At 49.9% G+C, this 27,039-nt stretch overlaps 1 protein-coding gene across 1 annotated transcript; it reads left to right on the top strand.

Moving 5' to 3' along the window:
* Positions 1 to 19,184: 19,184 nt before the first annotated feature.
* Positions 19,185 to 20,162, top strand: LOC311198770 (olfactory receptor 14A16-like; the record flags this gene model as incomplete). Its single annotated transcript, XM_084272773.1, has 1 exon — positions 19,185 to 20,162. One exon carries the CDS (start codon positions 19,185 to 19,187, stop codon positions 20,160 to 20,162), a length of 978 nt encoding a protein of 325 aa, XP_084128899.1.
* Positions 20,163 to 27,039: the final 6,877 nt, after the last annotated feature.

Genomic DNA, 27,039 nt, shown 5'->3' on the forward strand with positions numbered 1-27,039 from the left:
ATATTACTGTACATTCAAGAGTTCCACTGCTGGACACTGGTAGAGCACGAAAATGATGCCAGGCATGGTTAGGACCATTCCCATGACTAGGAATACCCAGATCCTAAGGTTACTAGGGCTGTTCATGGGCTACCTGGGGATGTTTCTTGCCAGGACCATCTTTTGTCTCTTGCACATTTCTTTAGGAAGTTATTGCAGGACATTTAGCAGTTTTGAAGATAGACACTAAAAATTACATCAGGCAGTGTAAGGACCTTTCCCTTTGCATTAACATCCTTGACCCCCAAGGATACTGGGGCTGGTTGTGAGGTACCAGCTTAATTTTCTGTTTAGGAACATCTTTTAGCCCTCACATCTTTTGTTAGGGAGCTATTGCTGGGTGCTAGTAGAGCTTGAAAGTGACATCAGACAATGTTATGACCAATCCTTTGGCTAGGAATGCCCCGAGCCCCAAGGTTACCATGGATGCCAATGGGCTACCTGGGGACATTTCTGGCCAGGAAGCTTTTTCAGCCCTGGCACCTTTTGTTTGCAACTGACAATAAAGGTGGGAGATTCTCCCTGTCACTCCTTTTGTTATTAATTCTATAAATACATTAATAACAAAAGAAGGCCAGGGAGAATCTCCCACCTTTATTGGATGTGGGGGGAACCATTGTGACAGAGGATGAAGAAAAGGCTGATGTTCTTAATGCCTTTTTTGCCTCAGTCTTTATTAATGTGACCACTTGTCTCCTGACACCCAGACCCCTGAATGGAAAGGTGGGGAGGGAAACTAGATGGAAGTCCCCACAATCCTAGGGGAATTGGTAACTGACCTGCTCAGCCTCTTTGATCAGCACAAGTTGATGGCTCCTGAGGGTACTGAGGCAGCTCGCAAAAGTGCTCGCCAAGCCACTTTTCCTTATTTACCAGCAGTCCTGGCTGACCAGGGTGTTTCTGCCTGACTGGAAGCTGGCACATGTGACATCCATCTACAAGAATGGCCAGAGAGAGGACCCAGGGATCTACAGGCCATCCAGACCCCCTTCTACGACAAGGTGACCTGCTTAGTGGACAAGGGGAAGGCTGTGGTTGTGGTCTACCTGGACTTCAGTAATCTCTTCGACACTCTCTCACACAGCATCTTGCTGAGAAACTAGCCACCTATGGATTAGATAGCTATACTCTTCGCTGTGTTAGAAACTGGCTGGATGGCTGGGCCCAAAGAGTTGTGGTGAGCGGGGTTAAATCGAGCTGGCAGCAGGTCACAAGTGGTGTTCCCCAGGGCTCAGTGCTGGGGCCCGTCCTCTTTACCGTATTTATTAATGATCTGGATGAGAGGATGGATTGCACCCTCAGCAAGTTAGTTGACAGACAACAAAATATTGTGTGGGAGTGTCTATCTTCTGGAAGGCAGGAAGGCTCTGCAGAGTGACCTGGACAGGCTGGAGCGATGGGCAGAAGCCAACTGTATGGGGTTCAACAAGGGTTCCTGGTCCTGCACTTTGGTCACAATAAGGCAGGTAGTGTTACAAGCCTGGGTCAGAGTGGCTGCAGAGCTCCCTGGAAGAAAAGAATCTGGGGGTGTTAGTGGACAGGAAGCTGAACATGAACCAGCATTGTGCCCAGGTGGCCAAGAAGGCCAACGGCATCCTGGCCTGCATCAGAAATAGTGTGACCAGCTGGAGTAGGGAAGTGATAGTTCTGTTATACTCAGCTCTGGTGAGGCTGCACTTCGAGTGTGTCCAGATTTTGGCCCCTCACTATAAGAAAGAGGTTGAGATGCTGGAGCATGTCTACAACTACCTGCAAGGAGGGTGTAGAGGGGTGGAGGTTGGTCTCTTATCTCAGATAACAAGCGAGAGGGAATGGCTTGAAATTGCACGAGGTGAGATTTAGGTTAGATATCAAGAAATTCTTTCCTGAAAGGGTCATCGAGTATTGGAACTGGCTGCCCAGGGAAGTGGTGGAACCACCATCTGTTGAGGTATTTAAAAGGTGTGTAGATGTTGTGCTGGAGAACATGGCCTAGAGCAGACAGGGTTAGGCTGTGGTTGAACTCTATGATCTTAAAGGCCTCTTCCATCCTAAGTGGTTCTATGATGCTATGGTACACTTCCAGGAAATTCCTGTTCTCTCATGGTGGGAAAGCATTGCCATTTCAGACAAGTAGTTGAATGGTTCAGCTGATGAAAATATGCTTGTAATTTTTTTTTAAATTGCCAGGAGAAAATAAAAGAAAGAAAAAGTTGTGCAACTTTCCAGGCAGACATGATGCAAAGAGAGCACAGCTGGTCATTATTTAGCATCTGCATCACAGAACACCCAAGATACTGCATTAGGAGTGGGATGAATGTGGACTCTGTTATTACAGCTTAGACAAAATAGAAGGAAAAAACCCCTCCAAACAACTATAAAACCCACTAAATACAGACTGGTCCTAACGTGAGTGACAGGGCCAGCGACATGCAGATGATGAGCAGTTTATTGCAGCTTATAAACATCCAGTCCTCAAGTTCCACACAGCATCCTTGAGCTACTGGTTCATCAGGCTGTAAGTGAGGGGGTTCACTGCTGGTGGAAAAACTAAGTAAAGGAATGCCACGACCAGGTTCAGTTCTCTGTGGACACTGGACAAGGGCCAATGGCCTCAACTTGGAGCACAGGAAGCTCCACAGCATTATGTGGGCGAATTATTCACAGTAAGGGTGATGGTGCACTGGGACAGGCTGCCCAGGGGCATTCTGGAGTCTCCTTCTCTGGAGATATTCAGAACCCGTCTGGACTCCGACCTTTGCAACCTGCCCTGGGGAACCTGCTTTGGCAGGGGGGTTGGACCCAATGATCTCTCAAGGTCCCTACACCTACAGTTCTCTGAATCTGTGAGTCTGTAAATAGTGAGGAGATTGAGGGATGCTTCAGGTAGGCAAACATGGCAGTGCTGACAAAGAAGGAGACCACTCCCAGGCACGTGGAATAGGCGTTGTGCCACCGCTGCTCTGAGGAGATCCTCATCACGGCCCTGAAGCTCTGCACATAGGACACTGTGATGAAAACAAAACACCCAAAAGCTAAACAAGCTCAGACCACAATTTCACTGAGGTAGGACAGTGAGCAAGAGAGCTTGAGGGTCTGGGGGGTTTCACATAAGAACTGGTCACAGGCATTGCCTTTGCAGAGGGGCAGTGACAGTGTATTGGCTGTGTGGAGCAGAGCATTGTGAATAGAAACTCTGAGACAATATTTGTAAGAAGAAAAATAAAACTTATCAGCTGCTTTTTGCCACCTGAGAAAAGGAGGAGAAAGTGTAAGGAACTTTGAAGACAAGGTAGTGAAGGAGGAGGAGAAGGTCCTCGAAGCCCCGTAGCAGAGATTCACCTGCAGCCCATGGAGAAGACCATGGTGAATGAGGCTGTTACCCCGCAGCCAGTGCAGTGTGATGTGCAGCTGTGATTCTACCTGTAGCTTTTAGATATCCCCATGCTTTAGGCAGGTTGAGACACCAGAAGGAGTCTGTGACCTCATAGGAAGCCTGTGCTGGATCAGGTTTCATGGCAGGGCTGTAGAGGACCCACGCTGATGCTGAAGGACGGCGCCAAATTCAAGTGACCCACCCTGGAGCAGTTGGTGATGATCTGAAGCCATGTGGGAAGGACTCACATTGGAGGGGTTCATGGAGGACTGTCTCCTGTGGCTGGGACCCAGTGCTGGAGAACGGGGAGACTGTGAGGAGTCCTTCCACTGAGGAGGAGGAAGGAGTGGCTGAGACAATGTGTGCTGAATTGACCCCAACCCCCATTCCCTGTTCCCATGTGCCACTCCGTCGTAAGAGAGAATGGGAGATGGCTGATGGAACTGCTGCTGGACATTTGTTTGGCAGCCAGTCTCATGGGGAGATATGGAAAGGAGATTCTCCTGCCCAGCTCTGGTTTGATCAGGAGAAAGGACTCTGATGGACACAAGGATTTCTCCCCAGACAAGTGAGGGGACATCAGTGAGGACTTCAGTGTCTTTCCAAGTAGGTTCCCTGAACCTCCAGGGAAACCTCAATGGAGCCCAGAAGGGATGGAGTATGTGACGCCTTCACCGTCTCCTCTGCTGTGAGCTGGGCTGGGCTCCTGGGATGGTGGGAGCTTATGAAACATTACAGCGCTGCAGAGAGACAGCTCTGCCCAGGAGCAGCTCCTCTGCCAAGCACACAGGGCTGGGGACACTGCCTGGAGGCACCGAGGGGAGACCTGTGAGGCTGAGAGAGCTGACGGATGCTGAGAGCTCACTGGAGGAGAAATCTCCACAGCACTCTGCCTGGTATGTCTGTGGGTGCAGGGCAATGCAGGTTCTGTTCCTGGAGGGATCTCCTAAAGCTGGGACATGGGGCAGTGTGTGGGGTCTGTCAGGAGGACAGGTTCTCTCTAGGACCAGAATGTGCTGCCTGGAAGGGATGCCCTTCTGCCCCATCAGATGGAGAGGGCAGGATAGCTGCATGGTTGCGGAGATATGAAGCAGTGTGTGCACCCAGGGGTGCCAAGAGTTGTCCTTGCAAGCAGGGTCCCTGTGTGCTGGGTTGGGGACTCTGCTGCTGCCAGGGTCAGCACTCAGCCTGGTTTCTGTGCTTTCCACAGGGATAAAGACAGTAAATGTTGCTGGAAATTGTGACCCAAGGAAGGAGAGCGTAGGGTCCTTTTGCTCTCAAAATGTGCTGCATAGACGAAGTTTGCTCCCAGTTCCAGGTGATCCCTGGAAACTACCCGGGGTCTTTTCAAGAACACCAAGGATGCATTTTCCACTTCAGGGAAAGAGAATTTGATTCACATTTTTTTCTTCTGCACTGGGTGTGAGGAGGGAGCTGAGCTTTTCCTGATAACTTTGATGAAGGCAGTGCAAACTCATTTGTCATTAAAACTTGTCAGAGTGTGTCCTGAGCCCTGCACACACAGAGGCTCCCTGAGGCCATGCCCTGATGCCAGGAGGGGTCTGCAGAGCAGAGCTGAGCACAGGGCAGGTTGGATGAGGTCTGTAAGCACAGAGCAGGAGGTGACATGGGCAAAGAGAAGCAGCTCAGGGGACAGCTGCAGGCAGGAGACATTGACAGGGAGGGAGGGAGAAGAAGCTGCTCCTAGAAATGCCCTGGAATTGGGGATTTGGTACCTCCCTAACATCCCCCGTAGTGCAGACACTTATTTTCTACAGCCAGGGTACAACATAGAGAACCCAGCACAGGGCAGCTGAGAGCAGGGCTGATGGACAGAGCAGCTCTCCCCACTTTGCGCTCAGGGGAAGGTTTCACTGGCACTGCAGCAGCAATGTCAGGGGGTTCTGACAGAAGAAACACTCCTCAGGTACAGTCAGGAGAAAACCAAAGCTCCAAAGCTCTGCTCTGCCCTCAGGTGAAACTGGAGTGACAGTGCTGAAAAGCTCACTGAAATGCAGTGGCACACTCAAGCAGCAGAAAACAGACCTCCTAAAAGGGACCGGCCAAAAGTCTTCCTGAATCCAGAGTCAATGTGAATTGGAAGAGGTTTTTCTCAAAGACGAGTACCCTGCCTTCTAACTGTGCCTTTTCCTCCTTGGACAGGTCTCCACAGCTGATGGCAGCAGATGTCCAACAGCAGCTCCATCAGCCAGTTCGTCCTCCTGGCCTTTGCAGACACATGGGAGCTGCAGCTCCTGCACTTCTGCCTCTTCCTGGGCATCTACCTGGCTGCCCTCCTGGGCAATGGCCTCATCATCATCACCATAGCCTGTGACCACCACCTCCACATCCCCATGTACTTTTTCCTCCTCAACCTCTCTGTTCTTGACCTTGGCTGCATCTCCACCACTGTTCCCAAATCCATGGCCAATTCCATGTGGGACACCAGGGCCATTTCCTACACAGGATGTGTGGCTCAACTCTTTTTCTTTACATTTTTGTTCTCAACAGAGTTCTGTCTTCTCACTGTCATGGCCTATGACCGCTACGTTGCCATCTGCCACCCCCTGCACTACGGGACCCTCCTGGGCAGCAGAGCTTGTGTCCACATGGCAGCAGCTGCCTGGGCCGGTGGGTTTCTCAATTCTGTGCTGCACACAGCCAATACATTTTCCCTTCCCCTGTGCCATGGCAATGCTGTTGACCAGTTCTTCTGTGAAATCCCCCAGATCCTCAAGCTCTCCTGCTCAGACACCTACCTCAGGGAAGTTGGACTCATTGTGGTCAGTGCCTGTTTAGGTTTTGGGTGTTTTGTGTTCATTGTGGTGTCCTATGTGCAGATCTTCAGGGCTGTGCTGAGGATCCCCTCGCAGCAGGGACGGCACAAAGCCTTTTCCACCTGCATCCCTCACCTGGCTGTGGTCTCCCTGTTTCTCATCAGTGCTGTTTTTGCCAACGTGAAGCCACCCTCTATCTCCTCCCTATTTCTGGACCTGGTAGTGGCATGTCTTTACACGCTGGTTCCACCAGCAGTGAACCCCCTTATCTACAGCATGAGGAACCAGGAGCTCAAGGATGCTGTGTGGAGACTGAGAAGTAGATGTTTGTAAGCTGCAATAAACTGCTCATCTTCTTCTGCATATTATTGTCCCTGTCACTCATGCTAGGACCAGTCTGTATTTAGTAGTTTTCATAGTTGTTTTGTTTTCTTTTGGGGTTTTTTTTTCTGTTTTACCTAAAGTATAATAACATGGGTTACGTTCATCCCATTGCTAATGCAGTATCTACTGGTCTTGTGTGACTGAGACACTGCGTAATGATGAGCTGTGCTGTCTTTCCTTCAGGTCTGCCTAAAAATAGCCACTTTTTTTTTTTTTAATGTATATATTTAAATAATTTCCAAGCACATTTTCATCAGCTGAATCACTCGACTACTTGTCTGAAATGTCAATGCTTTCTCACTGTGACAGAATGGGAATTTCCAGGGTTGGTACCCATGGCAGCAGAATAAATACTCACCTTTTCCTGTACCTGCATTACCGCCAGTCTGTCTCTTTCTTCTCCCTCATCATTCAGGTGTTTCCACCTCTCCTGATGATATGGCCATGCCTAAGGACAGCTTTTCAGCAGAGTAGATGGATGTATCCTCACAGGATTCCACCTCAGCTTGCTCTTTCGTCTATCAGATGCCGCTCAGCTCTCCGGCATCTCCTTTGAGCTTCAGATGTCTAATGAACTGTTCTGTCAGAAGGTCACTGTGTTGATAAGTCACCTTTCCTGGAGAGAATCTCCTCTGAAAGCTGACCCCCTTCACACACTGCTTGGCCGTAGCAGGCAGCTGAGAAGAGAGATTTCATGGTTATTAAACTGTGTCATGTTTAACTGCTGTTTGTTGTCAGAGAAATCTGTCTGTGCCTGTGAGCACAGATGTTGCAAGGAGAAGTGTTGGGAGTGCCAGGAGGCCAGTGAGGGAACTGCTGGGCTTGAGGAAGAGCAAGGTTCTCCTGACAGGGTTGGCTGCTTTTCCTGCCTGTCCAGATCTCCTTAGAGATCTGAGTCCAGTCTGGACCAACATCTATTGCAGCATGCTGCTACACATTCTTCCATAATCTGAGATATGACAGAAACTTATTTTCCTATGAAAAAATCCTGAATTGTGAAATTCCTTTGCAATTTTTATCATTCAAATAAAACCTCTCCAATTAGTTATACAAGTCTTACTTTTTTCAAAGACAATTATGTGGAGAGACATGTTTGTAAGGGATTTCTGGATGTTTATGAGCCCCATGGTACATTCTCTTCTGAGTCCAGAGACCACAAGATACCAAGAGGAGAGTGAAGAAACCTCTCAAGAAGTCCAAGTCAGGAACAATGCCCAAAGCACCCTGGAGCATTAACAGGCCCCTGGGAACCATTGCTGATAAAGCCTCCCCATGGGCTCCTTAGAGCAGACAACTGGAGGCCATGAGGTCACAGGCAAAGCACAGGCAGCTCTGATGCTGAGGACACCCTGGCTTGGTCTGATGAAGCAGAAATGCCAAGCACTGACCCGACCCCCAGCCCCTGGGCAGGGAGACCCTGACCCTCACCTGTGTCTCAGAGCTCTTCCATGGGATGTGGGCAGTGTAAGGCCAAGGGAAGGACAGGGATATGACACATGGTGTCCTACACTGGGGTGGGTGCAAGGAGGCAACAATGCTCCGTGGCCATGAGGATAATGTATTTCTCTGAGGTCTCTGGCATGGACATCAGCCATAGCCAAGGGGAAAAGACCTCATTTCTATCAGGCGCTCTCAGCCTGGCCAGCACCCTTGGCCATCTGCACCACAGTCCGTGCCACACTGCCCCACGCCTGTACCTGTTCCCCTGTAGGCTGCAGGCACCTAATGCCCTTCCCTACTTTGTTCTCACCCCACATTGCCTCTGCCTGTACTGCTGCCTCTCCCTCCTCACCAGCTCTTTCCACAAACACAAAGCCAACAGCTGATCCACACCTTGCAAATAACATTTTACACCATAGCAACACACTCAGAATGACATTTCTTTATCCTCATGTCCACTTTGACCTTCAAAACTGCAGTTTCATGTGGACTTCCTTTCTTAAGTTCTTTCAATGTAGCACAGAGAGGGCTTCCCTCAGCTTCCCCCTCCCCAGGCTACAAAAGCCTCAGTCCCTCAGCTTGTCCACACAAGACCCCTAACTGTATCTTTCAGACTTTCTCTGACCATGCAGTATTTTCTCCCCATTCCATCAGACTGGGGAACCCCACACTGGGACTGACTGCTCCAGAGGTGGCCTTTACCAGACGGACCAGAAGGGCCCTTGTCTGTGTGGTCACACTCCTGCCAGAGCAGACCAATGTGTCCATGGCCAGATTCCTGTTCAGCACCTCAGACTGCTACGGCATCTCCTGGAAATCCCAAGTTCCTCTCCTTGCTGTTGGTTCTGCACCAGTCCTGTCTGAGCTGCCTTGATGTGCAGGTGTTGTGCTGGAACCTGTGGTCATGGTTTCAACCCATTCGAGAGCCGAGCACCACAATCCCTTGGCTATGAAAGCCCTGACCCCCAAATTAATGGGGATGGAATAACTGGAGAGGTTTAAGGCCATGAACATCTTTCATTGCTCACACCTTTTGTGTTGGATGAATCCCTGTACCTTTAGCAAGTTCGCTGGTAGAGCCGGAAAATGACATCAGGCACAGTTAGGATGATTCCATTGTCTATGACAGCCCTGAGCCCCAAGATCTTTGGGCCTTCTAGTGGGCTACCTCGTCAGGTTTCAGGCCAGGAGGATTACTAGGCACTCCCAACTTCTGTTTGGGAGCTGTTGCTGGACAATTAGATGATTCAAAACTAGAAGCTGGTAGAGCAAAATACTGATGTCTTGCATTGTTATCACCATTCCATCGTCTATAAAAGCCCTGAGCCCCAGTGTTACTGGGGCATCTTTTGGGCTACCTGGGGAGTTTTCAGGCCAGGAATATCTTTCAGCTCTCTCAGCTGTTGCTTGGGATCTATTACTGAACGTTTAGCATTTGTGAAGTTGGACGCTGGTAGAGGTAGAAAATGACAGCAAGTACTTTTAGGACCTTTTTTTAGGGAGTCAGCTAGGATGGAGTGGATAGAATGCCATGTTTAGGAATTAGGATGAGAGCAATGCTGAGAACACCTGATATTTCTAGTTGTTGCCAAGCAGTCAAGGAGTTTTTCAGATGTTCATTTTTCCCTACTAATGAGAAAGGAGGGGATGCAGCCAGGACAGGTGATCCGAACTGGCCAAAGGGGGTATTCCATGCCAATTATGTCATGCTCAGTATAAAAGGGGCGCTGGTGGGAGGAGGAGCAGGTGGCTCCAGGACACGTGTTTTTTGGGGACAGTCCAGTTTCTCAGGACGGCTCTGGGCTGCACGGCCTGAGTTGTGTGGTTTGGTGAGAAACTGCATTGTGTATCACCAGTTTCATATATTTTGCTCTGAAGTCCTCTTATCATTGTTATCTCTATTTTTCTGCTATTCTAGTAAATTAACCTTATCCCAGCCCACTGTGTTTTGTTTTCTTGGCTTGTCTTTTTCTTTTCCTTTAACTTCCCCCCCAAGAGCTTCCCCCATCCCTTCCTTTTAAAGAAATAAGTGACTGCATGGTGCTCATCTCTCAGCTGGGGCAAAACCACGATAGGCCGGGTATGTCTTTCAGCCCTGGCTCCTTTGGTTTGGGAGCTACAGCTGGGTGATTGGCACATTGCCAATGGATGCCCACCTGTGCTCTGAGGGGAAGCATCCCTCCAGGTGTAGGATTAGGAGGGGGTTCCACATAAGAGGAAAGCCCTGAGCCCCACGGTCAGAAGGGCTTCCTGCAGTCTTTGTGGGGAGGTATTGGGTCGGGTGTGTCTTTGTGCCCTGGCTCCTTTGGTTTGGGAGCTATGTCTGGGGTTTTGTCACGTTGCCAATGGGTGGCCACTCTTGCCCAGAGGGGAAAATTCCTGAGGGCAGAAGCATTAGGAGGGGATTCCCCAGAACAGGAAATTGCCCAGTGTGGGAAGCTGCCTGGCTGATCAAGGGCACAGCTACATATCTCCGCAGTCCTGCTTGCAAAACAGCTTTGAGAACTCACTAACAGGAGGCTGTAATCATGGGAACATGAAATTGTATCAAGAGCTCCTGGTACTTGCAAATTCCATTGTGGTGAGAGAAACCTGGTACAGTGCCAATGGCCTTTTCTCCCCTCTATGCTGGCCCCTGGTTATGTAACCCTCAGATGTATTTTGGCAGCTACCAGCTTGAATAAAGTGAACTGATTCCTTCTAACCATATTGGTGTGCAGTCTGTTCTTAGCGCCTCATCGATTTTGGACGCGGGAACTCGCAACAATTGGCACCGGAACAAGGGACCCGGACGGACAAAGACCAGGAACGACCAGGGACCGGGAAGAAGGTTACAGAGCTGGTTGCAGTAGCCAGGCCGGAGCAAGAGGAGCTTCAGAGAGAGGCTGCAGCAGATGGGCTGGTGCCGCTGAAAGAGTAAGTGTTGCGGTAGCTGGAAAAGCGGGGTCGCTCCCCGTCCTCTGCATCCACAATGGAGTGGGAAGCTGCGGAGAAACTGCTCCTTAGTATTCTCTCTATGAGAGATGAGCAAGTGTCTGCAAAAGGCTGAGCTGATAAAATGGGCTCGTTGCTCCGGACATTGACAGAGGTGGCACTAATATTTAGTGTCTCTGAATGGCCAGAGATCGGGGATCATGTGTGGGATGCCCTTATTACGGGTGGTAAAGAAGAGAAACTGCTCCGATCTCTCGGACCGACCTGGCGTGTGGTGGTTAACAATTTAAAAGCAATGCAGGCTGAACACCAGGTGGCTGCCGCTGCAGTGCAGGTGTTAACAGGGTCTCCCATTCCGGCAGAGACAGTGTGTGAGAGGCTGGTCCGTGGCTTAGTACATTCTGTGTTCCACGGCCACGGAAATGCAAGACTCAGTGGGGGGAGCAAAAAAGGACAGCACGTTGCACATGGCGGGGTCTGCCGACCAACGAGACCCTACAAAGTGTCCTGAAAGTTCACAGTCTCTTTTCTCACTAGAACATTTCTCACATGGTTAAGCTTTGTGGAAGGTGAACCCCATGGGTGGCAGATTGCACTTGAAATAGAGTGAGGAGTGCTTAATTTAATGATGAATCTTGTCAGGTTTCTTGTGTTGGTGGGAAAAGAACTCCCTCTGTGCTGCCTGTGTGCAGCCAGTTCTCTAAGGAAAGCAGGGGAGCTGGTACAGAGGGGTTGTAATGTCTCACTGTGGAGTGCAGCAGAGAGACCTGATGTAAGGACAAGGGATGCAAGTCCCAGTTGGCTGGTGAGAGTCATGGTGGGCTTGTGGAGATGTGCAGCAAGGTAGTCTCCACTGTGTCAGACCTCAAGGGACCATTTTTTGGACCAGTCCAGACCTCCTTAGGAGGCACCCTGGATCAATCTCAGTCGGAGGTTATCACCTCTCCTCTAAAGTGAAAATAATCTACACGCTTGAAAAAAAACCTATTTTCCTTTAGAAAGAGCTTCAATGATCTGTACATCTCTAGAAGACTTGAAGATAATTACATGAAGAGACATAGCTCGTTAGGGCTTGCTGTTTATTTTTATGAGCCCCAGGGAGCATTTGGTGGTGAGTCCTTGAAGCTCAGGTACTGAAAGGAAATTACACAAAAAACTCCTTGTCAAAAGTAGAAGCCAAAGTACCCTGAAGTATTAATGAGTCCCACAGAGAACCATTGCTGGCTGAGCCTCCCCAGGGACTCGTTAGAACAGGTAATTGGAGGCCATGTTGGCTGGTAGGCAAAGGCAATGTACAAGCAGCTGAGATGCTGAAGAAAGCCCTGGGTTGGTTTGATGAAGCAGAAAGGCCAAGCCCTGACCCCCCAGCCCAGGGAAGACAGGTCCTGCCCCTCAGGCATTGCTCAGGCTCTTCCTGGGGCAGCATGGGATGTGTAACGCTGAGGGAAGAACAATAGGATGAAAGATTCTCCTCATTGTTGGTCCAAAGCCCTGATAGAATTTCATCTGTTCTCCATTTAAAAAAAGAGAAAGAGCAGGGAGACCCTCCATCCCCTATCAGATTCAGGAGGAAACATTGTGGAAAGACAAGGACAAGGCTGAGGTGCTTAACGAAATGTTTGCCACCGTCTTTAGTAATAGGGGCTGTTGTACAGAGAGAATCCAATTCCCTGAACTAGGAGACAGGGACAGGGAGCGGAATGACCCCACCTCAATCCAGGAGGAGATGGTCCTGCTGCACCACAGAGATGTGCAGAGATCTGTGGGTCTGAATGGGATGCACCCAAAGTGCTGAAAGAGCTGGCAAGGGGGATTGACCAAGCCAGTTTACATCAGTCCTGGCTGACTGGAGAGGTACCAGCAGATTGGAAATCAATCAATATAACCCCCTGTATAAGAAGGGACAGAAGGATGATCATGGAAATTGCAGGCCTGATAGTTTGACTTCAGTCCCAGAGAAGCTGATGGAGCAGATCATCCTGAGTAGCATTATGCAGTTCATGAAGAACCCCCAGGTGATCAGGACCAGTCAGCTTGGTTTCATAAGGGCAGGTCCTGTTTGACCCAATGAATCTCCCTCTATGACAGGGGGCTACCTGCTTCTTGGACAAGGGAAGGGCTCTGGGTGTTGTCTACCTTGACTTTAGCAAGGCCTTGGACATAGTTTCCCACCACCTTCTCCTGAAGAAGCTCACTGCTTATGGCTTGGAATCTGTGGTAGTTCAGCCCCAAGCAATGGCTGAGCACCACATGCTGCTCGCTCACTCCCGGAGGAGAAACAGACAGAGCATCTGTGGGTTGGGATAAGGACAGTTTACTGACAAAAGCACCATAAAAGCGGACCAATAACAGCCCCAATTGCAGTCACACCCAGTGATAGCACAGAGTACCTCACAACCCCAACAACAACAGAGTTCTGCACCATGCTAGGACCACCCCTCCCCAACCAGCCCCTTTGATGGGGAAGTGATGTCAGGAGGTGTGGAAAACAGCCCAGGTGAACTCAGCACAGCTGTGCTGGCTGCTTGGGGAGGTGAGCTCTGGCCTTGCTAGAACCAGGACATTATCCACTCCTGTTTCCACACCATCTACATCATGCCCAGATCTTATGTTTTCAGCATATTTGGGAGGTTAATAACATCATTTATTATTTACACCATCTGCCATGGACCAGGCATCAGTATAGAGCTACATATGTGGCCACTTTTCTCGTTTGCCAGTGTTTAAAGCCAGCTGGATGGCTTTCACCTCTGCAAACTGGCTGGATTTGCCTTCTCCATAGGCAGCTTCTGCAACTTGGCGTGTGGGACTCCACACAGCAGCCTTCCACCTCTGATGTTTACCAGCAATGCCACAGGACCCATCGGTGAACAGGGCATATTTTTTCTCATTTTCTGGCAGTTCACTGTACAGTGAGGTCTCTTCAGCATCTGTCACCTGTTCCTCTGGTGATATTCCACAATCTTTGCCTTCTGCCCAGTCTGTGATCACTTCCAGGATTACTATGGGGTTTCCTATTCAAGCCTGCTGTGTGATAAGTGCAACCCACTTGCTCCACATAGCATGAGTGACATGGTGCTTATAAGGGGCCTTCCCTTTGAACATCCAGCCCAGCACCAGCCATCGGGGTGCCAGGAGGAGCTGGGCTTCAGTCCCAATCACTTCTTAAGTGGCTCAAACCCCTTCCTGTGCTGCCAGTATTTCCTTTTCTGTTAGAGTGTCTGGATCCTCTGTAGTCCCGACTCCAAAACCCCAGAGACTGACCTTGAGCCTCCCCTGGTGCTTTCTGCCGGAGACTCCAGATAGGACCATTCTCCCAGGCTGACCTGTAGAACACATTTTTTACATCTGGCCCAGTCTGGATGGGCCCAAGGGCTACTGCATGGACTATCTCCTGTTTGATCTCTTCAAAGGCTTCTCGCTGGTCAGGGCCCCATTGGAAATTGTTCTCTTACCAGGTTACACAGTAGAGAGGGCTGACAATGAGACTATAGCTGGGGATATGCATTCTCCAGAAACCCACAGTGCCTAGGAAAGCTTGTGTCTTCTTTGTGTTGGTTGGTGGAGACATAGCTGCTGTCGTATTGATAACATCCACTGGGATCTGATGACACCCATCCTGCTATTTTAGTCCTTAAATGAGGATTTCTGGAGCAGGTCTTTTGCCCTTACTTTGTTTGATGGCAAAACCAGCTTGTAGCAGAATTTGGATCATTTTCTTCCCTTTCTCAAAAAATTCCTCTGCTGTGTTGTCCCATGCCATGACATCATCAAGATACTGTAGGTGCTCTGTGGCTTCACCCTGCTCTAATGCAGACTGGATCAGTCCATGGCAGATGGTGGGGCTGTGTTTCCAGCACTGGGGCAATCAATCCCAGGTGTACTGGATTCCCTTCCAAGTGAAAGCGCAGTCTGGCCTGCACTCTGCCACGAACGAATCAAGAAAAAAGCATTTGCAATGTCCATTGTGTCGTAGCATCTGGCTGCATCTGACTCCAGTTCACACAGGAGTTCCAGCATGTCCAGTACAGCAGCACTCATAGGTAGCGTGACCTCATTCAGGACACGATAGTCCAGCCTCAGCCTCCACTCTCCATTGGACTTTTGCAGTGACCAGAGTGCACTGTTGAAGGGTGAGTGGGTTCTACCAATCACTCCCTGACTCTCCAGTTGATGATCAGTTTCTGAATGGGAATCAGGGAGTCTCTGTTGAGTATGGTATTGTTGCCTGTCCACCATCATGGTAGCAATTGGTAATTGCTGTTCTTCAACCTTTAGCAGCCCCACAACAGAAGGGTCTTCTGATGATCCAGGCAGAAGAGAGAGTTGTTCAATTTATTCTGTCTCTGAGGCAGCTATTCCAAAAGCCCTCTGGTACCCTTTTGGGTCTTTGAAGTGCCCTCTCCAGAGGAAGTCTATGCCCAGTATGCACAGAGCTGCAGATCATCAGGATCACACTAAATCATCTCTCACATGGCTAATCCCCTCAGATAATGGATATCTCTCTCCATGGTCATCCACTGGTCTGGCCAATACACAACATCTTCAATGAACTGGTACCGTGCCCTTACACTTGATCGAAGTCACTTCCAGAGGCTGAGGGCTTGAGAGTTCCTTCCAATTGCCTTGTTACTGCCTCCTTCTCTGGACAGGGATCCCAGCTGCTTGGCCTCCCTGCCTTCTCCCTGCTGCGTGCCCCATTGTCCCAGCATCAGAGTATCCAGGTGATGATACACTCCCCTGGAAGGCGGCTGAAGTCTTTTCTCATGTCTCTCAGCTCAAGGACAAGGATCAGGTTATAACCTCTGGTATTGCCTTCAGGTCCTTGCAATGGTCCCAGTTCATCATCATCTTTCACGATGAGGACTGATTTCTCCATGTATTTCTTCTTCTGCATAGAGGTGACTGACAGTCGTACTGGTTGGCTATCTGGATCAGCTCTGGGGTTGGCCTCTGAGGTTTGAGTACCCATGATGCTTGTTGGGGAGACTGCAGGAGCTGCACTCTCTGAGGCCTGGGTAGCTCCAGTGCCTGTTGTAAGGGTTCTTTCTGGCTCAGCTGTGGTGTTGATTTCTGAGGCTTGGGCAGCCACAGTGCCTCTGGATCTGTTTTTCTTGTCTAGGTATTTTTTAATGCCCTCCCACACCCCATACCACCCCTGACCCTTCAGCCCAGGGAAGACCTCTTGGCAATATTCTTGGAACAGTTGTTGATAACACATAGGTCCAGACAGACATTCAGGAGAGAGAGCAAGACACGTATGCTGGTCTGAACATCCCAGGGATAGTCAACATTCTCAACAAATGCTGTAAGAAGCCTAAGGGGAAAATGGGAGGAGAAAGCACCCCTCACCTCATTCTCTACCGTTATCACAAACCTTCAGGCCCCACCTTGGGCTCCAAAAAGGGCTGTGATGGGTCAGCTCCAACCAGTGGCTGAGCAGCACATGCTGCTCACTCACTCCCACAGGAGAAACAGACGGAACTTCTGGCCTAAGGACAGTTTACTGACCAAATCACCATGAAAGGAGAACAAAAACAGCCCACAGTGAATTTCACTTATACCCAGTTATGACTCAATAGCTGCACAACATGATGACCAACCCGATGACTTGGCTGCACTTGGACTGCCCAGGAGGCACCAGGAGTGCCCCTCCCCAACAAGCCCTTTTTTATGGGGGAGTGATGTCAAGTGGTGTGGCAAACAGCCTGGGCTAACTCAGCTCACCTGTGCTGCCTGCCTGGGGAGGTTAATTCTGCCCTGGCAAGATCCAGGACAGATGGGATGGGATTGGGATGGGAAGGGGATGGCATTAGGATGATGTAGTCAAGGCACCCATCGATCAGGTGGCATGTCAGTTTGCCAGGGTTGTTTGCCTGTGCAACTGAAAAGTCACAGGCTGTAGGGGGTGATAACTGCCCTATGACCTGCCAAAATCCTTCCACAAACCCTTCGATCAAGGCACTGGCTGCTGAGGGAGGGGAAAATGTTGGAACAACTGTAACAATGATCATTAAATTGTTGCCCGGAGGAGCAGCCAGAAAGATTTCCAGGAAGAGCCAGAAGTGCAAGAGCTGCAGCTCCCATGTGTCTGCAAAGGCCAGGAGGAGGAAGCAGCAGGTGGAGCTGCTATTGGACATGTGGTGCTGTGGGTATGGATGGTCCTAACTGTGATCATTCGCTGTCACGTTATTTAGCCAAAGGAATTCCCCACCAGGCTCAAAAATGCTGCTCCCAGGCAGCATTGCTCTATTGGACCTTGAACTCACCCATGTCTCTTGGAACACCTCTGGCCCTTCAGGTGACAAAAGGGGTTGTTGTCTGAGCAACTCTCTCCTGGCCTCCACCCTCAGTAATTCCCATGGGCACTGGGACCAGCAGGTCCCAGGCAGCCATGCTCCTTAACCTTTGCAGGGGGACAGAGACCCCTGCCTGTCCCTGCCTGGGTGTCCTCTCTCATACAGAGACAAGGAAAGGGGATTGTCCTGCCCTTCTCTGGTTTGATCAGGAGAAAGGACTCTGCTGGACAGAAGGATTTCTCCCCAACCAAGAGAGGGAAAGTCAGTAAAGACTTAGTGTCTTTCCAATTAGGTTCCCTGGAGCTCCAGGGAGGAGCCCAGAGGGGATGTCTTCACCTGCTCCTCTGCTGCCATCTGGGCTGGGCTTCTGGGATGGACAGTAGGAGCTCAAGAAATATTGCAGCACTGCAGCGAGACAGCTCTGCCCAGGAGCAGCTCCTCTGCCAAGCACACAGGGCTGGGGACACTGCCTGTAGGCACTGAGGGGAGACCTGTGAGGCTGAGAGAGCTGACGGATGCTGAGAGCTCACTGGAGGAGAAATCTCCACAGCACTCTGCCTGGTATGTCTGTGGGTGCAGGGCAATGCAGGTTCTGTTCCTGGAGGGATCTCCTAAAGCTGGGACATGGGGCAGTGTGTGGGGTCTGTCAGGGTGGCAGTCTTTGTTTCTGTCATTTGGAGGACAATAACGTTCTGCAGGGCAGGAAAGCCCTTCTGACAGTACACAAGGACAGGGCATTACAGTGACTGGCTCCTGGGCATGGTTGCAGAGGTGTGGAGCAGCGTGTGCACTCAGAGGTGACCAGGGCTGTCATTGTGAGCAGGGTCCTTAGAGCCCGGGTACTGTGTGCTGGGGCAGGGACTCTGCTGCTGCCAAGGTCAGCACTCAGACTGGACTGTTGGCTTTCCACAGGGATATAGACAGCACCTGAGGGTTGAAGAAGTGACCAAGGGAAGGATGGCGTAAGGTTGTTCAGCTGCAAGAAAGGGCTGCATGGGTGAGGTTTGCTCCCAGCTCCAGCTGATCCTTGAGAAATTCAAAAGGGAATATTTTGCCCAAGGCAGAGTCTTTGCTTTGACTTTTCCTCTCCTGTGGGCTGTGCTGACTGTGGATGATAAGAATTTATTTCTCCTCTCAATAATATGCAATGAAAACTTGATTCTCATGAAGATGTTTGAGCTTTTCCTGACTCCTGCACACACAGATGTTCCCTGGGAAGTGCCCTGATGCCAGGAGGGGTCTGCAGATAGAATTGAGCACAGGGCAGGTTGGATGAGGTCTGTGTGCACAGAGCAGGAGGTAGCATGGGTAAAGAGAAGCAGCTTCTGGGACTGCTTCAGGTATCAGAGACAGGGAGGAAGAAGGAGCTGCTCCCAGAAATGATATCTGAGTGTGGACTTGGTAACTCCCTGACATCCCCCGCAGTGCAGACACTGATGTTCTACAGAAACACCAGGGTGTGATCACAGAGCATCCAGCACAGGGCAGCTGAGACCAGGGCTGATGGACAGAGCAGCTCTCCCCACTCTGCACTCAGGGGAAGGTTTCACTGGCACTGCAGCAGCAATGTCAGGGAGTTGTGACAGGAGAAACACTCCTCAGGTACAGGCAGGAGAAAACCAAAGCTCCAAAGCTCTGCTCTGCTGTCAGGTGAAACTGAAGTGACAGTGCTGAAAAGCTCATTCCTATCCACAGGGGATTTAGTCTGAGATCACACCATCCTTCTATTTACTGACTGCTGCCAGGCAGGACTGAGTTCTTGACAGCCCACAGCTGACCCTCCTCCCAGCAGTTGCACACTCAAGCGAGGACAAAGCAGACCTCCCAAAAGCGACCTGCCAAAAGTCCTCCTGAATACAGAGAGCCAATATTAATGAGGTTTTCCTTATAGAAGAGTTCCCTCACTTCTCTCTGCGTTTTCCTCCTTGGACAGGTCTCCACAGCTGACAGCATCAGATGTCCAACAGCAGCTCCATCAGCCAGTTCCTCCTCCTGCCTTTTGCAGACACACGGGAGCTGCAGCTCTTGCACTTCTGCCTCTTCCTGGGCATCTACCTGGCTGCTCTTCTGGGAAATGGCCTCATCATCATCACCATAACCTGTGACCACCACCTCCACACCCCCATGTACTTCTTCCTCCTCAGCCTCTCTCTTACTGACCTTGGCTGCATCTGCACCACAATTCCAAAATCCATGGCCAATTCCTTGTGGGACACCAGGGCCATTTCCTACACAGGATGTGTGGCTCAACTCTTTTTCTTTTTATTTTTTATCTCAACAGAGTTCTGTCTTCTCACCATCATGGCCTATGACCGCTACGCTGCCATCTGCCACCCCCTGCACTACGGGACCCTCCTGGGCAGCAGAGCTTGTGTCCACATGGCAGCAGCTGCCTGGGCCAGTGGTTTTCTCCATGCTGTGCTGCACACAGCCAATACATTTTCACTGCCCCTGTGCAAGGGCAATGCTGTTGACCAGTTCTTCTGTGAAATCCCCCAGATCCTCAAGCTCTGCTGCTCAGATGCCTACCTCAGGGAAATTGGAGTAATTGTGGTCGGTGTCTGTTTAGCTTTTGGTTGTTTTGTGTTCATTGTGGTGTCCTACGTGCAGATCTTCAGGGCTGTGCTGAGGATCCCCTCGCAGCAGGGACAGCACAAAGCCTTTTCCACCTGCCTCCCTCACCTGGCCGTTGTCTCCCTGTTTGTCAACACTGGTTTGTTTGACCACCTGAAGCCATCCTCCATCTCCTCCCTATTTTTGGACATTGCAGTGTCATTCCTTTATTCTGTGTTTCCACCAGCAGTGAACCCCCTCATCTATAGCATGAGGAACCAGGAGCTCAAGGATGCCATGTGGAAACTGATGACTGGATGTTTCTATGCAGCAATAAACTGCTTATCATTTGCAAATCGCTGGCCATGGAAGTCACATTAGGTCCAATCTCTATTTAGTATCTTTTTGGTTGTTGGCTTTCTTTTCCTTCCAATTTATGTAAGCTATGGTAACATGGTCAACAATTATCCTATTCCTAATGAATTATCTCCAGGTCTTTTGTGACCCTGACACTGCATAATGATGAGCTGTGCTCACTTTGCATCCTGTCTGCCTAGAAAGGTTTTGGGTTTTTTTCTTATATTTCTAAAATATTTACAAGCACATCTTCATGAGCTGAATCACTTGACTACTTGTCTGGAATGGCAATGCTTTCCCACCATGACAGAATGGGAATATCCTGGAAGTGTACCATAGAACCATAGAATCACATTGGTTGGAGATCTTTATGATAGTCACTGAGACCAAACACAGCCTAACCCTGCCTAGTCTACTTCTAGACCATGTTATCAAGCATAACATCTACAAACCTTTTAAACATCTCTAGGGATTGTGAGTCCACCACTTCTCTGGGCAGCCTGTTCCAATACCTGACTACCTTTCCAGTTGTTGCAGTTTTACATTGCTGGGTTCTGGTGGAGAATGGAGAATCACATAGAAGAGGGAAAAAATGCAAGCAGCTGCATTTTGCCCCCAGAGAAGGGAGTGAGAAGATGTAACAAGCTGTGCCGACACCAAGGGCAGGGAAGTGGGGGAGGAGGCACCCCAGGTGCCGGAGAGAAAGTTACCCATGCAGCCCGTGGAGAAACCCATGGTGGAGCGGGTGTCCCCCCGCAGCCCATGGAAAAGGCCCAGACCCCACCTGGAGAGGCCCCACACTGGAGCAGGGGAGACAGACAGGAGATGCTGTGACCCACATTGGATCAATCTCCTCCCAGCACTTGCAGCCCATAGAGAGAGACAGAGACACAGAGATGAGCAAGGGAGAGACTTGTACCAGAACATGTTTTCTGGGGGGAGACTGGTGACCCCGTGGAGGACTGGGACTGAGAGACATTGTGCTTTATTACTGCCTGCCATAGCAGTGACCCCCGCCGGGGAAGCTGGAGAAGAGCTGAAGCCCTGCGGGAAAGGACTCATGCTGGAGAAGTTCATGAAGGACTGGCTGCCGTGGGTGGGACCCCAAGGTGCAGCAGGGGAAGGGGGTGTGGAATGAATGCCTCCCCCTCCCCTGGCCAAGAAGGAAGTCAACTTGCAAGAGATTGACTAAAGCCCCCATCTCCCAGTCCCAGCCACTCCCGTGCCACAATGGGGGCAGGGAGAAGGGAGCAAAATCATAACTAAAGGGAAGTCTGCAAGAACGGAGGGGTGGGGGGAAGGTGCTTTAAGATCTGGTCCCATTGTTTTAAGATCTGGTCATGCTTCTCATCACCCGACTCTGGTGTCACTGGGTGTGTAGTGCAGTGTAATAAATGAGAGAGTTTTCTGTCCTTCCCTCTGTGTTGAGTCTGTTTTGCCCAGGTTGTTCATTACAGGATGATCTCTCCCTGTGCTTATCTTGACTCCAGAGCCTCTTATTATCTATTTTCTCCTCTGTCCAACTAAAAAGGGGAGTGATAGATTGACTTTGGTGGGCATCTGGCCTCCAGACAGGCCTAAAACACCACACCCACACGAGCCATATGCCTTCTCTTGGCATTAGAGCTAATCCAGCACCAATGAAACCACAACGTCATACACAAGTAAGGTGCACACTCCTGGCCTGTCCACCACTCAGGCAAAGGTGATCTCACAGCATCTACCACTGACATTTGTCCATTCCTGGCTTGTCAGGTATTTTGGCACCACTGACATCACAAGGACTTTCATAAGATATCTGTCAGTTCCTGGCCAATCATACATCCAGCTACCAGTAGCCTCAGAAGGACCTATACTGTCCATAAGCCTGGTCCTAGACCCAGGCTAGAGACATTTCCTCAGAACCCACACAGCCTATTGGTCTTCTCCCAGCCTATCAACTATTCAGAAAGTAATGATACTCTCTACACATGTTTTGGCCTTTGTCTGACCTATCAGCTCCTTGGGAACCACTGACATCATAACACAGACCATCTGCCTTCTCTTGTCCTGTCAACTGTTCTGGAATCAGTGACCTCACAACAACTTCCACTGTCCACAGCCTGCTCCAGATCTGTCAGTATGACCTCACAAGTACGTATTCCCCTAATGGCCAAGGACACATTGTTGAGATATTCAGTTTCCAGTGACCTCACAAGATCTACCAAATCCATAAGGCCACTCTCCACATGCTTGAAGTACCCCATTTCAGACCTCTCAGGGCTTGTTCTGCAGCCTGTTTAAGTGGTGGGACCCAAATGACTTTATCTTTTTGTTTCTTTTCACCTTTAAACATTTATTCTTCACTAAATTAAACCTCATTTAAGCAAGTTTGATCCATTGCATACCTAAGTGTCCTGGTTTCAGCTAGGATGGAGTGGATAGAATGCCATGTTTAGGAATTAGGATGAGAGCAATGCTGAGAACACCCTGATATTTCTAGTTGTTGCCAAGCAGTCAAGGAGTTTCTCAGTTGTTCATATTCCCCTGCTAATGGGAAAGGAGGGGACACAGCCAGGACAGGTGACCCAGACTGGCCAAAGAAGGTATTCCATGCCAATTACATCATGCTCAGCATAAAAGAGGGGCTGGTTGGAGGAGGAGCAGGCAGCTCCAGGAACTGTGGTATTGGGGACAGTTGGGTTCAGGACGGCTCAGGGCTGCACGGCCTGAGTTGTGTGGTTTGGTGAGAAACTGCATTGTGTATCACCAGTTTCATATATTTTGCTGTAAAGTCCTGTTATCATTGTTGTATCTCTCTTTCTGCTATTCTAGTAAACTATCCTTACCCAACCTGCGAGGCTTAGTTTCCTTGGATTCGGGTTTTTTCCCCTTTCTCTTCCCTCTCCCTCTCCCCCATAACTGCCCCTGCACACACTCCCTTTTAAAGAACAAGCGACTGTGTGGTGCTCAGCTCTCAGCTGGGGCAAAACCGCATCTACTAAAATCCAAAACAAATCTATTCTTAAAAACTTGAAAATTCTTATATTAAAATTATATTAATTATCTCTTAAATTACATCTACATAAATCTATTCAGCATGATTGCATCATTGCAATCACAGAGACGTGGTGGAACAACCTGGACGACTGGCACGCTGTCATGGATGGCTACGTGCTTTTTAGGAAAGACAGGCTAGGGAGGTGAGGTGGGGGAGTTGCTCTTTATGTGAGAGAGCACCTAGAATGTATTGAGCTCCACCTGGGGAAGGATGAACCATCCGTCAAGTGCTTGTGGGTTAAAATCAAGGGGCAAACTGCTACGTGTGACATTGTTGTGGGAGTGTGCTATAGGCCCCCGATCAAGAGGAGCAGGTTGATAATGCATTCTATAAGCAGTTAGGAACAGCCTCAAGATCCCGGGCACTGATCCTTATGGGGGACTTCAACTATCCAGATATTTGCTGGGCAAGCAACACGGCCAGTCGTGTGCAGTCCAGACAATTTCTGCGGTGTGTTGAAGACAATTTCCTGCTACAGATGGTGCAGGAGCCTACAAGGGGAGGGCGGGTGCTGGACCTTGTTTTCACTAACAAGGACGGGCTCGTTAGGGAAGTGAAGGTCGGGGGCAGCTTAGGACAAAGCGACCATGAAATGGTCGAGTTCAAGATCCTGGGTGGAAGAAACAAGCCAAAAAGTAGGATAGCTACCCTGAATTTTGGAAGATCTAACTTTGATCTCCTCTGCAACTTAATAGGGGCTATCCCGTGGGCTACACTGTTTGAAGGAATGGCAGCCTGTGAGAGCTGGCTATTATTCAAACAGTGCTTCTTCCAAGCACAGGAACGATGCATCCCTTTGAGTAAGTAATTGGGAAAGAGAGGCAGAAGACCTGCATGAATGAACACAGAGCTATTGAGTAAACTCAAAGAGAAGCAGAAGATCTATGAATTGTGGAAAAAGGGTCTGAGCACCTGGGGAGAATAGAGGAATGTGGTCAGGGCCTGTAGGGATGTGACTAGGAAGGCTAAAGCCCTCTTGGAAACGAAGCTGGCAAGGGACATAAAGGATAATAAAAAGGGTTTTTTTAGATACGTTAATAGTAAGAGGATGACCAGGGATAATGTAGGACCCTTGCTGAATGAGGAGGGTGTCCTGGTAATGGGGGATGCTGAGAAGGTGGAGATACTGAATGCTGCCTTTGCTTCGGTCTTCACTTCAAAGGCCCCTCGGGACCCACAGATCCTGTATGAAAGTTGGAGTGCTGGGGAAACGAAGAATTTCCCTCTGGTTGAAGTAGGGGAGGTCCAGGAGTGGCTCAAAGGGATTAATGCACACAAATCCATGGGCCCTGATGGGTTTCATCCACGTGTGCTGAGGGAGCTGGAGGAGGTGATTGCTGAGCCGCTCTCTATCATCTTCAACAGGTCTTGGAGGACAGGAGAAGTGCCTGGGGACTGGAGGACAGCCAATGTCACTCTGGTCTTTAAAAAGGGCAAGAAGGAGGATCCTGGCAACTATAGGCCAGTCAGTTTCACCTCTGTCCCCGGAAAGGTGATGGAACAGCTTGTTCTGGATGCCATCTCCAAGCAATTGGAAGAGAAGAAGGTCATGAGGAGCAGTCAGCATGGAGTCACCAAGGGGAAATCGTGCTCGACCAGTCTCATAGCCTTCTATGATGTCATCACTGGCTGGGTGGATGGAGGGAGAGCAGTGGATGTCATCTACCTTGACTTCAGCAAGGCCTTTGATACTGTCTCCCATGACACCCTGATAGCAAAGCTGAGAGAGCACGGGATAGATGAGTGGACAGTGAGGTGGGTTGAGAACTGGCTGTTGGACCGAGCCCAGAGGGTGATGATCAGTGGAGCAGAGTCTGACTGGAGACCTGTGACTAGCGGTGTTCCCCAGGGCTCGGTGTTGGGTCCAGTTCTGTTTAATATCTTCATTGACGACCTTGATGAGGGAACAGCCTCCACCCTCAGCAAGTACCCAATGATAAAAAGCTGGGAGGAGTGGCTGACACGCAGGAACACTGCGCTGCCATCCAGAGAGACCTGGACAGGCTGGAGAGCTGGGCAGGGAGAAATCTAATGAAGTTCAACAAAAGCAAGTGTAAAGTCTTGCATCTGGGAAGGAACAACCGTTTGTTTCAGTACAGGCTGGGGGATGACCTGCTGGAGAAGAGCTCTATGGAGAAAGACCTGGGTGTCGTGGTAGATGACAGGTTGGCCATGAGCCAGCAGTGTGCCCTGGTGGCTGAGAGACCCAATGGGATCCTGGGATGCATCAGGAGGAGTGTGGCCAGCAGGTCAAAGGAGGTGATCCTCCCCCTTTACTCTGCCCTGGTCAGGCCCACCTGGAGTATTGTGTCCAGTTCTGGGCTCCTTGGTATAAAAAGGACAGGGATCTCCTTGAGAGAGTCCAAAGAAGGGCTATGAAGATGATTAAGGGCCTGGAGCATCTCTCCTATGAGGAGAGGCTGAATAAGCTGGGCCTGTTCAGTCTTGAGAAGAGAAGGCTAAGGGGGGATCTAATTAATGTCTATAAGTATCTTAAGCATGGAATGCAGGGGGAATTAGCCAGCCCCTTTTCACTGGTCTGTGGTGACAGGACTAGGGGCAATGGCTGCAAGATGGAGCACAGGAAGTTCCTCACCAACATGGGGAAGAACTTTTCCCCAGTGAGGGTGAGGGAGCCCTGGGACAGGCTGCCCAGGGGGTGTGGAGTCTCCATCTCTGGAGAGATTCCAGCCCCGTCTGGACACCGACCTGTGCAATATGAGCTGGGGAGCTGCTCTGGCAGGGGGGTTGGACTGATGAGCTCTCCAGGTCCCTTCCAACCCCTACAATTCTGTGATTCTGTGATTAGTGACAAAAGGAGGGACAGGGAGAATCTCCCACCTCCATTCGACCAAGGGGGACCAATGTGACACCCATCTAAAAGAAGGGTGACTTTGATGCTGGGCAAGTGATGGAACAAATCACCTTGAGTACCATCATGCAACACATGCAGGACATCAGGTGATCAGGCCCAGTCAGCATGGGTTTAGGAAAGGCAGATCGTGATGGACCAACCTGATCTCCTTCTATGACAATGTGACCTGCTCAGTGGATGAGCGGAAGGCTGTTGATGTGGTCTACCTGGACTTCAGTAAAGCCTTCAGTGCTGTCTCCCACAGCATCCTACTGGAGAAACTAGCCACTCATGAAGGAGATGGGTATATGCTGGGTTAGAAACTTACTGAGGGCCAGGCCCAAAGATTTGTGGTGAATGGAGTTAAATCCAGTTGGCAGCAGGTCACAAGTGGTGTTCCCCAGGGGTCAGTGCTGGGGCCAGTTCTCTTTAGTGTCTTTATTAATGATCTGGATGAGGGCATCAATTGGACCCTCAGTAAATTAGCGGATGGCACCAAAGTGTGTGAGTGTTGATCTGCTGGAAGGCAGGAAGGGTCTGCAGGGTGACTTGAACAGGCTGAAAAAATGTCCTCCAGGGGAAATTCTTTTGGAAACTAAGGAATCACTAAGGACCAAACTAAAATCCAAGTAGTTGTAGAAGTCTTGAGTTTTTTTAATGAAAGAGACATGTTTGTAAGGGCTTTCTGGACGTTAATGAGCCCCATGGTGTCTTTTCTTATGAGTCCACAGACCTCAGACACCAAGAGGAGAGTGAAGGAATGTCTCCAGAAGTTATGCCAGGAGTAATGCCCAAAGCACCTTGGAGCATTAACAGGCCCCTCTGGGAGCCATTGCTGACAAAACCTCTCCATGGGCTCATTAGAATAGACAACTATAGACAAACACAGGCAAGGTGCAGGCAGCTCTGATGCTGAGGACACCCTGGCTTGGTCTGATGAAGCAGAAATGCCAAGCACTGACCCCCAGCCCCTGGACAGGGAGATCCTGACCCTCAGCTGTGTCTCA

This window comes from Gallinula chloropus (genome assembly GCF_964237585.1).
Source record: "Gallinula chloropus genome assembly, chromosome: 18".
In the NCBI taxonomy this organism is placed as follows: domain Eukaryota; kingdom Metazoa; phylum Chordata; class Aves; order Gruiformes; family Rallidae; genus Gallinula; species Gallinula chloropus.